A 13,478-nucleotide genomic window follows, 5' to 3' on the forward strand; every position below is an offset into this window, starting at 1 on the left:
GAAATGGTTTTTCCATAAGGTGCCTCAGGCCACTTTGGCTTCCCAGACAGTTGCGGAGCAATCCCAGACTGAATGCTGTGCAGGCCCGCGGAGCGCTCAGCCCTCTGCTCAGAGCCTGGGAGCGTGGCGTGAGACACACAAGAGCTGGAGACCTCGGGGACACCCGTGCTCTGTTCTCTGGGCTGAGAAACAGGTGGTGGTGGAGTTAGTGGGCTTAGAGCTGGATGATCTGCAGCATGGGGTTGGTCTGTTCTTCTTTTGGGACAACAAAGTGCTATTTTTTTTTATAAATTTATTTATTTGTGGGGTTTTTTTGGCTGTGTTGGGTCTTCATTGCTGCGCGTGGGCTTTCTCTAGTTGTGGTGAGCGAGGGCTACTCTTCGTTGCGGTGCGCGGGCTTCTCATTGTCGTGGCTTCTCTTGTTGCGGAGCAGGGCTCTAGGCGCGCGGGCTTCAGTAGTTGTGGCACGTGGGCTCAGTAGTTGTGGCTTGCGGGCTCTAGAGAGCTGGCTCAGTAGTTGTGGCACACGGGCTTAGTTGCTCCGCGGCATGTGGGATCTTCCCGGACCAGGGCTCGAACCCGTGTCCTTTGCATTGGCAGGTGGATTCGTAACCACTGCGCCTCCAGGGAAGTCCCAACAAAGTGCTTTTGAATCTTTTTTTCCAGAAAGGAGGAATCTCCCTTTTCTCACCACACCCTGGACTTTGGAGGTTGAAGGGAATCACTTTTGAATTTCCAGGCACTGGTCAGATTCTGGGTTGGCCAGAGCTCTGGGGAGAGAGAAAATTGAGCGGGAGCCTGGGCCGCTCCCCCTGCGTCCTTGCCCTATTGCCAGACCTGCTCTCCTCTCCCTGCTCCTGCAGCCCGTAACCCATGCTCAGCAGTTACTGGGGGGCCCTAGCCTCTCCCAGTGCATCCCCTCTGCTCTCCCTCAGTAGGCTCCTGAGGGAGGCCCAGGAGCAGCCAGGCCAGAAACTCCCAGCCAGGCCCCAAACAAACAGGCCAGAAATGTGTTCCAGCTGCAGCCAGTGCATATCTGGGAATGTGTTCATGGAGGCGGTGTGTCTGAAGCATCTGCACCCTTCAGCTGGCCTGCCCTGTGAGGCGCCACTGTAGTTGGGGCAGGGGCTGCATAGCCTTAATATGTAAGCCTGTTGTGTGAGAATGGGAACCCCACCAAGGGGTAGCAAAACATGTCCCCAAGCCCGGGTCTGGGAAGTGATTAATGAGTCACCCAGAGGCTGCCGCGGGTGAGCCCAGGCCCCTCCTCATGGGCAAGGAAACGTCTCACCCCTACTGTCCCTTGTGTCCCATCTCAATGTGGGACCCTGGCACCTGGACCCAGGGTTTGAATCCAGGTCTGCCTCATGTGAACTCAGAGTCTGACTCTGTGCATCTTGCAAGCCGACCAGATTTGCAATGTGGGCAGGTGTCACTCTCACAAGACTTCATTCTGTCCACTTTTCACCCTTGATAGGTCAAGAAATAGTTCTGCTCAAGCCCTAAGAGGTGACTCAGAGAAGTGGAACCTGACAAGCTTTGTTTCTTTGCAGGTCACTGATCTGAGAAACTTCTCAGGGGTCACGTTCCAGGGACAATCCGACTCTGTGAAGGAACCCTCACTCAACTCCTGCCACGTTCCCCACGGGACCTGGAGGAAAGATGGTGGTGATCAAGGCCTGCGTGTTCTTCTTCCTGGTCCTAGAGGTCACCTCTCTGTTGGGTACAGGCTAAGTATCTACTGTCTATCTAATCCCCCACTTGTCATAATGAAGTCACTATGGTCTGGGACCCAACTCTGCATCTGCCTTAAGCCACAGCAGTGGCACTAAGATCTGAGGCTGGCTTGTCTATTTATTCATAATTTATACCCTGCTTGTTTTCCTAAAGGATTTAAGTACCAATATTAAAACTCACAGAACAGAATCTTTTAAATGAGGAGCAGGGTAAGTGTCACTCAGAAGGCAGAAAAAAGATAAGAGGGTTACCACTGCCCCTGAGTGTTAAATTTAGCTCTGAGCTTTCTGATAGCCAAAGCAAAAGGGATCACTGAGTACTCACAGCCAGATTTTTGGTTTTAGTTTCATGAAAATTCATTTAGACCCTGTCACCAAATTTGACAGAGACACCAGAACCCCTTCTGGTCTCCTTGTCCTCTGACCCCATTCTCTGGTGACACTGAGTTCTCAAGGGAACAGGTGGAGAGAATTTGCCTGGTGGGCTCCCCAATGCTTCTAAGCATCAGAGCTCCCAGCACTATCCTGTATACTCTCTCCCATCTCCCCTTCCTTTCCTGATTTCTAGCCACATACTCAGGTAAAGCAAAAATATGCTCAAAATCCTCTCATAAAGCAGCAAGCACTGCAGGCTTTGTGACCACAGGTGCAGGAACAAAGGCTGTCTCAGCGTCTTGCCAAACCCTACATGTGCCCACCTCCTGCCTTGCTCTTTCTACCCTGACAGCTGCTGTTGGGAAAGATGATTAACATTCAGCCATCTGAGGGCAAATCAGATTAGTTTGATTAAAAGAGCTCCTATCACCCCAATTAAGCAGCAAAGAGAATACTGATTTGGCTCTCTCACGTGAGAGTTAATTACCTTTCAAAGCTTTTGCAGTGCTCTGCTCTCCCCTTTCTCCTTTCCATTTGGGAGCCCCCAACGCAGCCTCCGGTGGTGTGGGCCCGGAGGCTCACTGCCTGTGGCCCGAGGTCCCTATACCCTTCCTCAGGCAGACTTTGCCAGCCTGGGGTCAGAAAATTAAAGGACCACTCCTCCAGTTAGGCCCTATGAAGGTGAGGGTGGATTCCCAAAGCCAAACTTTGCCAGGAGAAGGGAAATGGACATCTATTGTCCAGGTCTTGAGCTTAAAAGGAGTTGCTAACACTTATTCAGCAAACATTCTGTGCTAGGCATTGTTCTAAGTGGATTTTATGAATGAGCTTATTTAATCCCTACAATCCTCTGAGATAGGAACTATTATTATCCTCACTTTAGGATGAGGGGTCAGATGAGTTAAGTATCTGGCCCAAGGTCACAGAGTCAGGAAGTGGCAGAGTGTCTGGGGCTCACAGTCTCAATCTCCGTATACTTCAGAGATGTTTACTTTGTGTTACCTCATGGAATCCTCATGCCAACTGGACCACCATATGTGCAGTGGGAACTAATATCTCCATTTTACAGATGAGGAAAGTAAGGTTCCATTCCGCCAAGAAGAACAGGCTCAGACCCTAAAGTAGGAGCCCCAGGTGCTCAGCAGCATCCCATGGTCCCTTTCTAGAACAAGAGTGAAAAGAGAACCACCATTTGTTGACCATGCACTGCATGCCATGTCCCTTTACCTTCACCGTCACCCTGAGTATGCACCAGGACCCTATGCTGGGGTGATTGTTGATGCAGTTCTATTTTATGGGGAAACAGATTTAAAGGAATAAAGCTTTTGTGAAGTCACACAGCCAGTAAGTGACAGAGGGGGATTTGAACCCATGCCCAGTGCTTATGTTCCATCCCCCACATCACACTGCTTCCCTATGTCTTGAGAGGCTAGTAGCAGGACCCTGTTGGGCCTCTGTAACTGTTTTGGCCTCTCACTTACCCTCCTGGCCCTCAGGGAGGCAGATGATGCTCACTCAGTCGGTGAGAAGAGCCCAGCCTGGGAAGAGGACCTCAGGCATCTTTGCCAAGCCTGCTGACCCCCTGGACAGTGAGTTGTGGCTGGAGCAGGGAGTAATTGGGGGCAGGGTTTTTACTGAGCTTGCTAAGAGGATCTCTGCAGCCAGGGAACAATGTCAGTGGTCCATAGAAACCCACTTTTTAAAAAAAATTTTCAAAAATGTTTTATTTATAGCTATTTGGCTAATGGTCATGGTTGTAATATATATATATATATTTAGATATCTTTTTTTTAACATCTTTATTGGAGTATAATTGCTTTACAATGTTGTGTTAGTTTCTGCTGTATAACAAGGACCTAGAGTCTGTCATACAGAGTGAAACCCACTTTTAAAAGGCATTTGGGGACTTCCCTGGTGATCCAATAGTTAAGACTCCATGCTTTCCACTGCAGGGGGCGTGGGTTCCATCCTTGGGGGGGAGGAGCTAAGATCCCACATGCTGCACGGTGTGGCAAAAAAAAAAAAAAAAAAAAAAAGGCGTTTGGCCTACATCTCTGTCCAGGCAGAGGGACCAAGTATATAGGACAGCTCAGAATAATGCAGCCTCCTGATAGCTTCCAGAAATGCTGTAGGGCTTGCTGGGGCCAGAGCACAGGCTGGCAGGGAGAGAGCAGGGAGATGAAGATGGAGAGATACCAGGGGCCAGCTCACCAGCACCTGAATGCCTGGTTAAGAGAGTTAAAGCCAGGAGTGATGTGGCCCAAGCCACGTGGAGAAAGCTCACCCTGACTGCAGTGTTTGGAGAGGGGTGGGCATGGGTTCGGAGGAAGCTGGAGGTAGAGACCCAGGCAGGAAGTTTCTGACGTGGTACAGCCAAGGCTGCTGAGAGCTTTAACAGAACCTTTGGCGGTAGGGTGTAAGCAGAAGTGTAAGAGATTGGAGAGATGCTGGAGAGAGAGATGCGATGAGGGCCTGAGACCAGTGAGGGGCGGGTGAGGGGTATTAGGGATGACTTCCAGGGCTTGAGCTCACCTGGAGCTCCAGGGCCTGGCTCCTCTCCTACCTGGCTCTCTCTCTCAGGTCCTGGGGAGTGGACAACGTGGTTCAACATTGACCACCCAGGTGGGCGGGGCGACTACGAGCGGCTAGATGCCATTCACTTCTACTACGGGCACCAGGTGTGTCCTCGGCCCCTGCGGCTAGAGGCTAGGACCACCGACTGGATACCCGCAGGCAGCACTGGCCAAGTGGTCCATGGCAGCCCCCTTGAGGGCTTCTGGTGCCTCAACAGGGAGCAGCGGCCCGGCCAGAACTGCTCCAATTATACCGTGCGCTTCCTCTGCCCACCAGGTGAGCCTGACCAGTCCCCACCCGCTACCTCCCACCAGCCTCGGCAAAGGGAGAGCCAGGACCTGCGTCTGGCTACGGGAACTCTGGTTGTCACACACGTACACATGCTTTGACTCCATAATAACCCATTAGTGTCATGAGAACCATAATCTTCCCAACAGTGTTCTGTGTGGATGGGTAATTTCCTTTCAATCCACTTTACTGAGTGCATGTGGCACAGTGGTGAAGACCACAGGCTCTGCAGTTGGGCTGCTTGGTTTGAATCTGGGCCTACCATCTCTACTGTGTTCCTTAGACAAATGTTCTGAAGCTCTCTGAGCCTCAGGTTTCTCACATGTAGAACAGGGGTAATATTAGTAATCCTTCATAGGGGTTTTTATGAGGATTAAATGAGATAATGAATGTAGAGGGCTTAATGCAGGTGAACGTCCACTAAGTGTCAGTTTCTATGTTAGTTCTTCTGTGCCAGACACTGCTAGTTATCTCCATTACTCAACCTTTACAACTGACCTGTGAGGAATCTCCATTTTGACAAGTTATTCCAGGTTCAGGGAGTTTAGGTAACTTCTTGGGACGACACAGCTGATAAATGGAATGCTGGGATTTAAACCCATGCCTGTGTTTGCAGAGCCCAAGAGTTCGTGCTCTTTCCATCTCCTCTCCGCACACTGGATAATTCAGAGCCAGCTGCAGGCCTGCCCGCTTCTTGGATATGCACGCTCCCCTCCCGGGATCCCGCCAGTGCACACGGCCTGACCCTGCAGGCCCGGGAGGCAGTGGTGGTCGTCTGCAGTGGGAGCTCAGGCTGAGCAAGGTCTCCCGAGTGAGGTCCGAGGCCTCCATTCTTGTACACAGGCCTCAGACCAGAGGTGAAGGAGGGTGGGCAGAGGGGGCTTGATGTCACTGAGGCCCCAGGCCCTGACTTTCCAGGGGGCCCTTCTTCAGGAACATGGGTAAAGTGTAAGATGGTGCTATCCCTGCACCTCCTAGGACAGCACATCAAAGTCCCAGTGCTTGGCCAAAAAGTCCCTCTCAGGGCCACCCCTAGCCCATTCGGTGTTTTTGTAAAACTTAGAGACACCACTTCCTCAAGACTCTTGATGTCCATCTGCTGGAAAAATCCTTACAGGAAATATAAATATCAGTGACATCTGTGGTGTAAATGGAGGCCTTGCTCTCTGAGAAAAAACAGCCTCTGGGTCAGATTTCCTGACAGAGTCCCTCTGAGAGGGAAGTCAGACCATCTGCTGATCCTGCTTTGCAGGATCCCTGCGCCAAGACACAGAGCACAGCCTCTGGAGCCTGTGGTCTCCCTGGAGCAAGTGTTCTGCTGCTTGTGGTCACCCTGGGGTCCAGACCCGAACACGCACCTGCTTGGCAGAGACGGTGTCACTGTGCAATGATGCCACCGAGGAGGGTCGGCTCTGCATGGAGCAGGCCTGTTCAGGTACTACCCCTGCTCTTGGTACTGGGCAGGCATGGGGCTGGGGCTGAAGCAGCCTAGAATAGTTTAGAGGGTCAGACTGAGACAGATTCATCCATTCATTCATCAGGTATTAACTGAGCATCTATTACGTGCACCGATGGGGGATGTAGAGGATAATGTGGGAGCATAGTGCATGGTCAATTATTATAGCTTAGGGGAATTGAGGAAGCCTTTCTAGAGGAGGTGTCCTGAGCTAAGTCTTGAAGGATGAGTAGGAATTAGTCATGCAGGCTGATGAGGAAGGGTAACAAAGGCCTAAGGGGGAGAGGAAGCATATGTGAGTCCACAGGCTGGGACGTGACTGAAGGAGGGCCAGAATCCACACACGCCCTCCTGATGTGGCCCCTTCTTCCACAGCCTGTGACCTGACCTGCCCCATGGGCCAGGTGAATGCTGACTGTGACGCCTGCATGTGCCAGGACTTCGTGCTGTATGGGGTTGTCTCCCTCCCTGGGGGTGCCCCAGCCTCAGGGGCTACTGTCTACATCCTGACCAAAACACCTAAGCTATTGACCCAGACGGACAGCAGCGGGAGGTTCCGAGTCCCTGGCTTGTGCCCCGATGGCAAAAGCATCCTGAAGATCACAAAGACCAAGTTTGCCCCTATCAGGCTCACGATGCCTAAGACTAGACTGAAGGCAGCCACCATCAAGGCAGAGTTCATGAGGGCAGGTACTTAACTTCTCTGGGATAGGGCTGGGGAGGAAGGCTGGACTTTTAAATAAAAGGATTACAGTACTAAGAGCTGGCTTTCCAGGTTGCCCAGAGTAAAACTGAAAAATCCCCAAGTCCCGACATCATCTGCCAGACCCCCCATTCCTTCTCTTCTCTCTTCCCCTCTCCTCTCCTGTTATAGTCCCCTCCGCCCACACTGAGTCACTCTACTCCTATCCGTTCCTCAAACACACAGGCACACGCCTGCCTCAGGGCCTTTGCACTTGCTATATACTCTGCTTGGAGTGTTCTTCCCCCAGATATTGGAATGGCTTGCTCCCTCAAATGTATGAGCTCTTTCCTGGTCACCTTATCTAACATAGTCAATTACAATACAGTATAACGTTTGAAAGGCATAGAGAGGCTGGGGGAATTCAGAAATGGTGCAGATTGGCCAGAAAATTCTGCTGGAGTCACCAGAGCAGCCAGCTCTGTCTCAATGGCAGTGTTTGGGAATCTTGGCTGGTACAAGGTCCTCTTGGTTCTCCACTGCCTCACCCAGATGCTGCCTGAGAGACCATGGGAGCGGGTCCCAGGCTGAGTAGATGGAGGGAGTGGACTCCATTCTGGACCAGCTACTTATTAGGACCATTAGAGAGGGGCTGGGTGGTGTGTGTGAAGTTGTACAATTTTAACGCATGTCAAAATACCTGAGGGAGCAAGGCTCTGGAGAACCTGTCACAAAGAAAAACCCAAAACACCATGTCTCACCTTCTGTCTCAGAGACTCCATACATTGTGATGAACCCCAAGGCAAAAGCACGGAGAGCTGGGCAGAGTGTGTCCCTGTGCTGTAAGGCCACGGGGAAGCCCAAACCAGACAAGTATTTCTGGTGAGTATTCTGCCAGCTACCTGGCCCAGTTCTCCTCTTGGAAACCAGAGCTTTCTTGCATTGGGTCTGGACTTATTAATCATGGCAATAATTAACAAGTGGGGGCCAGCAGGGCTGAGGCCACCCAGACAACGAGCAAGCCCTGTTGTTGTCCTATCAAAGCTGGGGTCCCCCAGAGCAGCTCTGGTCTTGGGGTCCTGACTCATATCCTTGGGCCACAGAACCAGGTTCCCCAGCCCTAATTTCCCAGACATGGGCAAACAAGGTCAGTGTCTCCAGTGGCTGTCCTTTACCCTTTACAAACATTTTATAGCCATTATCTTGTTTGATGCTCTCAACAATTCTATGGAGTTAGCTAGGCATCACTGCTCCTATTTCATAGAACAGGAAGCTGAAACTCAGACGTGAAATGGTTTGTCTAAGGGTCCATAGCCAGTTAGTGGTGGGGCTGAGACTCAGAATCGAGTCCCCTGACTCCCAGGCCAGTCAGTGTTCTTGAATGAGCTGAGTCAGTGGTGGTGTTGGCATCTGCAGGGACCCGTCCACCGTCTGCCTTGCTCCTGGCACTGTCCCCAAGTATACCAGCCCTCCTACTGCCCCGTCAGGCCGTCCCTCTCCATCCCTTTCAGGTACCATAACAGCACACTGTTGGACCCCTCCCTCTACAAGCACGAGAGCAAGCTGGTGCTGAGGAACCTGCAACGGGACCAGGCCGGGGAGTACTTCTGCAAGGCCCAGAGCGACACTGGGGCTGCAAAGTCCCATGTCGCCCGGCTGACTGTCATAGGTAAGACTGTCAGGGCCCCTGGGGAGCCCCTGCTACAGCACCGGGGAGCACTCCAGTGGGCATTCCTGGGCAGTAAAACCTTGGGCTTTTCTAGACTGTGCTCTCTGGGACACAAAGATGGCACAGACCTTGATCCTACCCTCACAGAGCTGCCACTCCAGGATGGGTGGAGAAATAAGAGACAAGTCAGTAAAGATGAAAAAATGTAGTTAAAACAGGAGATAAGGAATTGTGGACTCTATAGATGAGAGACAGAGACCTTCCAGGTAGGAGTGACTATGGCTGGTTGCTTGAGGCTTAAATAGGGATCATCTGTTGAGTTTTTTAAAATACTGACGTCTGGGTCTTACCTCCAGAGAGCCTGATTTCATTGGTTTGGGATGTGGCCTGGTCATGCACAGGTTAAAATCTTCCCCAGGTAATTCTAATTTGCAGCCAATGTTGTGAATCCCTGGTCTTAAACAATGGCCAGGGTCTGTGTGTATGGAGATGGGAGCATTCCAGATCAAGGGGCCAGCATGAGCAAGGTATAGAAGTGGGAAACTGAGGGGGCTTTACAAGAAAGGGTGACCTGATTAAAGCTGGTCTCTAGAAGTGAGCTGGAGGAGGAGAAACTGGAGGCCAAGACCAATCAGGAAACTGTACTTGGAAAGTAAGGGAGAAGGAGGATATCTTAGTAATTGGCCTAAACAAAACCAAACAAAAGGCAGAAGAAATTTTGTTGGAAGGATTTTGGAATATTTCAGAGACTCCAAGAAAGTTGAGTAACACACCTCGGGACAGGCAGGACACAGGGGACTTGAACCCTGGCAGAGGAGATGTGGAGAACTGTCAGCAGTAGTTCCCCGCTCATTATACCAGTGCTCCCCACTTGTCACAGTTATTCTTTCTTTCTGTTTTTTTTTCAGTTATTCTTAATACTTTAAATTTTAAATATTTTCAATTAAAAATATTTTTTACTATTCTAAAGTTAAATTTATAGATAATAACTACATATAATTTCCAAATATACATGCACATGGCCCTAATAACGTAAAAGGGAAATACAAAGAAAATAATTTTAATACAAAATAGTATGTATTTCAATATGTAAGTGCTTTGGCATAATGACACAAGAACATCAACCAAGAGGTCAGATACTTGAACTTGAATCCAGTCACCATGAGTGTGACAGCTACAAATGCTGATGGATACAGGGGCATCATTTCACATTCCTTGGGCAATTGTTGTAGGTACATGATTTTTCTGAAACAAGAAGCAATTCTTGGTATTTTTCCAAGCTAAACAAAGTACAATCTTGGCTTGATTTATATGGTAGTTGCATTCTTGAAAAATTCAATGTATGGTAAAGCCATGTAAAAGATACCAGGCTCCGATAATTTTAAACAAGTTTTCCACCTACATGAATGTCTATAGAATACGTGAAAGTCAAACAGGATGCAGAAGAATTCCGTACGAGAGACAGTGTCAGGCACTGCAGAAAACAGAGCTGCAAGGCCCCCTGCCCGTTATAAGTCAGTAGCACTGCCGATTTTGATGGTAACTCAAAACACCCTCACGAATTTTCAAGACCCCTCCAATTAGGACGATTGCTCTACTGGTCTCGGCAGCAAGCTCTGTTCCCTGTGTGTGAAATGGAATTAGTAACAGCTGTTCTATCTCCCGCAGAGGAGTTTTGTGAGAATTGGGATCACACAAGTACTTTGAAAACCCTAAAGTATGGCAGAGAGCGGAGGTTGAGGTCCCCTTTATGTAGGAAAAGAACTTGCATTTAATATCCGAACTATTTCCCTCCATAGCCCCCGATGAGACTCCTTGCAACCCAACCCCCGAGAGCTACCTTATCCAGCTGCCCCATGATTGTTTCCAGAATGCCACCAACTCCTTCTACTATGATGTGGGTCGTTGCCCTGTCAAGACCTGTGCAGGGCAGCAGGATAATGGGATCAGGTGCCAGGATGCTGTGGAGAACTGCTGTGGGATCTCCAAAACAGAGGAGAGGGAGATCCAGTGCAGTGGGTACACGCTGCCCACCAAGGTGGCCATGGAGTGCACCTGCCAGCGGTGTACGGAGACCCAGAGTATCGTTCGGGGACGTGTCAGCGCCTCTGACAATGGGGAGCCCATGCGCTTTGGCCACGTGTACATGGGGAACAGCCGTGTGAGCATGACTGGCTACAAGGGCACGTTCACCCTCCACGTCCCTCAGGACACTGAGAGGCTGGTGCTCACATTTGTGGACAGGCTGCAGAAGTTTGTCAACACCACCAAAGTGCTGCCCTTCAATAAGAAGGGGAGTGCGGTGTTCCATGAGATCAAGATGCTTCGGCGGAAAGAGCCCATCACCTTGGAGGCCATGGAGACCAACATTATCCCCTTGGGGGATGTGGCTGGTGAAGATCCTGTGGCTGAGCTGGAGATCCCATCCAAGAGTTTCTACCGGCAGAACGGGGAGCCCTACACAGGAAAAGTAAAGGCCAGTGTGACCTTCCTGGATCCCCGGAATATTTCCACAGCTACTGCTGCCCAGAGTGACCTGAACTTCATCAATGATGAAGGAGACACCTTCCCCCTTCGGACATACGGCATGTTCTCTGTGGACTTCACAGGTGAGGCCACCTCAGAGTCACTTAATGTTGGCAAGGTAAAGGTCCACCTCGACTCAACCCAGGTCAAGATGCCAGAGCACTTGCCCATGATGAAACTCTGGTCACTCAACCCAGGCACAGGGCTGTGGGAGGAGGAAGGTGACTTCAAATTTGAAAGCCAAAGGCGGAACAGAAGAGAAGACAGGACCTTCCTGGTGGGCAACATGGAGATCCGTGAGAGGAGGCTCTTTAACCTGGATGTCCCTGAAAGCAGGAGGTGCTTCATCAAGGTGAGGGCCTACCGAAGTGAGAGGTTCTTGCCCAGTGAGCAGATGCAGGGTGTCGTGGTCTCTGTGATCAACCTGGAGCCCAGGACTGGCTTCTCCTCTAACCCCAGGGCCTGGGGCCGCTTTGACAGTGTCATCACTGGTCCCAATGGGGCCTGTCTGCCTGCCTTCTGCGATGACCAGTCCCCTGATGCCTACTCTGCCTACGTCTTAGCGAGCCTGGCTGGGGAAGAACTGGAAGCAGTGGAGTCTTCTCCTAAATTCAACCCAAATGCAATTGGTGTCCCTCAGCCCTACCTCAACAAGCTCAAGTACCGCCGGACAGACCATGAGGACCCACAGGCCAAGAAGACAGCTTTCCAGATCAGCATGGCCAAACCAAGGCCCAACTCAGCCGAGGAGAGCAATGGACCCATCTATGCATTCGAGAACCTCCAGGCATGCGAGGAAGCACCTCCCAGTGCGGCCCACTTCCGGTTCTACCAGATTGAGGGGGATCGGTATGACTACAACACGGTCCCTTTCAACGAGGATGACCCCATGAGCTGGACTGAAGACTACCTGGCATGGTGGCCCAAGCCAATGGAGTTCAGGGCCTGCTACATCAAGGTGAAGATCATGGGGCCACTGGAGGTGAACGTGCGATCCCGTAACATGGGGGGCACCCACCGGCAGACAGTGGGAAAGCTGTATGGAATCCGGGATGTGAAGAGCACGCGGGACAGGGACCAGCCCAATGTCTCAGCTGCCTGTTTGGAGTTCAAGTGCAGTGGGATGCTCTATGACCAGGACCGTGTAGACCGCACGCTGGTGAAGGTTATCCCCCAGGGCAGCTGCCATCGAGTCAGCGTAAACTCCATGCTGCATGAGTACCTGGTCAACCACCTACCACTGGCGGTCAATGACAATACCAGTGAGTACACCATGCTGGCGCCCTTGGACCCACTGGGCCACAACTATGGCATCTACACTGTCACTGACCAGGACCCTCGCACAGCCAAGGAGATTGCGCTTGGCCGGTGCTTTGATGGCACATCTGATGGCTCCTCCAGAGTCATGAAGAGCAATGTGGGAGTGGCCCTGACCTTTAACTGCGTAGAGAGGCAGGTGGGCCGTCAGAGTGCCTTCCAGTACCTCCAAAGCACCCCGGCCCGGCCCTCCCCAGCAAGCACTGTCAGGGGAAGAGCGCCCTCAAGGAGGCAGCGGTCAAGTCAGGGTGGCCAGCGCTGGCGCAGAGGGGCGGCCTCTCTGAGGTTTTCTGGGGTTGCTCAGCAGCCTCTGAGCAACTAAGGCTTGTGGTACTTCCCTTCTCCCCACAGCCATTGTGAGACTGACACCCAAACTGTCACTTGGTTAACTTAAGCCCATCTGTTCTGGTGCAACTTGCTCGTTTGTTTCTTCATTCCCTTTCTTACTGTCTTTGTCCTGTGATACTGATTGGCATGGAGCCCCCAAAATGTCAAAATAAAGCCTCTTTGCCCTGTTCTTTACAAGAAACACAGGAAATTGGCCATGGGCAAACTCTGTGGCTTTGAGCATTCTTCATTTAGTGCCATACATGGAAATGTCCTTCATTTTCTTTTTTGCATGGTTTTGCCCACCTCTACAATAAGGATAATCTGATGTTGAAGATCAAATAACCAATATAAAGCATATTTCTTGGCCTTGCTCCACAGGATGTAAGCAAGGCCTCCATCGCAGTTCATACATATAAAAGGTGGTGAAATATTTTTACTTGAATTATAAATAACATTTATTTCTTTGCTGAATCTGGAACTCTAGTGCACGTTCAGTGTTACACTGTTGAGTATAAGGTAATCATA

The 13,478-nt window shown here is 50.8% G+C and overlaps 1 protein-coding gene across 4 annotated transcripts in view; it reads left to right on the forward strand.

Moving 5' to 3' along the window:
• Positions 1 to 13,176, forward strand: part of CILP (cartilage intermediate layer protein) — a 32,134-nt gene extending 18,958 nt beyond the window's left edge. The window contains exons 3-10 of one of the 4 annotated variants that reach the window (XM_022579778.3): positions 1,554 to 1,723; positions 3,608 to 3,700; positions 4,692 to 4,961; positions 6,226 to 6,408; positions 6,805 to 7,119; positions 7,885 to 7,993; positions 8,623 to 8,780; positions 10,580 to 13,176. In XM_022579778.3, the coding sequence (XP_022435486.2) occupies positions 1,663 to 1,723; positions 3,608 to 3,700; positions 4,692 to 4,961; positions 6,226 to 6,408; positions 6,805 to 7,119; positions 7,885 to 7,993; positions 8,623 to 8,780; positions 10,580 to 12,945 (3,555 nt within the window). In that variant the 5' untranslated portion in view covers positions 1,554 to 1,662 and the 3' untranslated portion in view covers positions 12,946 to 13,176. Of the gene's footprint in view, positions 1 to 1,553; positions 3,701 to 4,691; positions 4,962 to 6,225; positions 6,409 to 6,804; positions 7,120 to 7,884; positions 7,994 to 8,622; positions 8,781 to 10,579 lie in introns of all 4 variants that reach the window. The other 3 variants (XM_022579777.2, XM_022579780.2, XM_022579781.2) reach the window with 3 other exon arrangements.
• The last annotated feature ends 302 nt before the right edge of the window (positions 13,177 to 13,478 follow it).

Source organism: Delphinapterus leucas, chromosome 2, assembly GCF_059928025.1.
Source record: "Delphinapterus leucas isolate spDelLeu-1000000601 "Yukka" chromosome 2, BTC_Dleu_Yukka2, whole genome shotgun sequence".
NCBI lineage: Eukaryota > Metazoa > Chordata > Mammalia > Artiodactyla > Monodontidae > Delphinapterus > Delphinapterus leucas.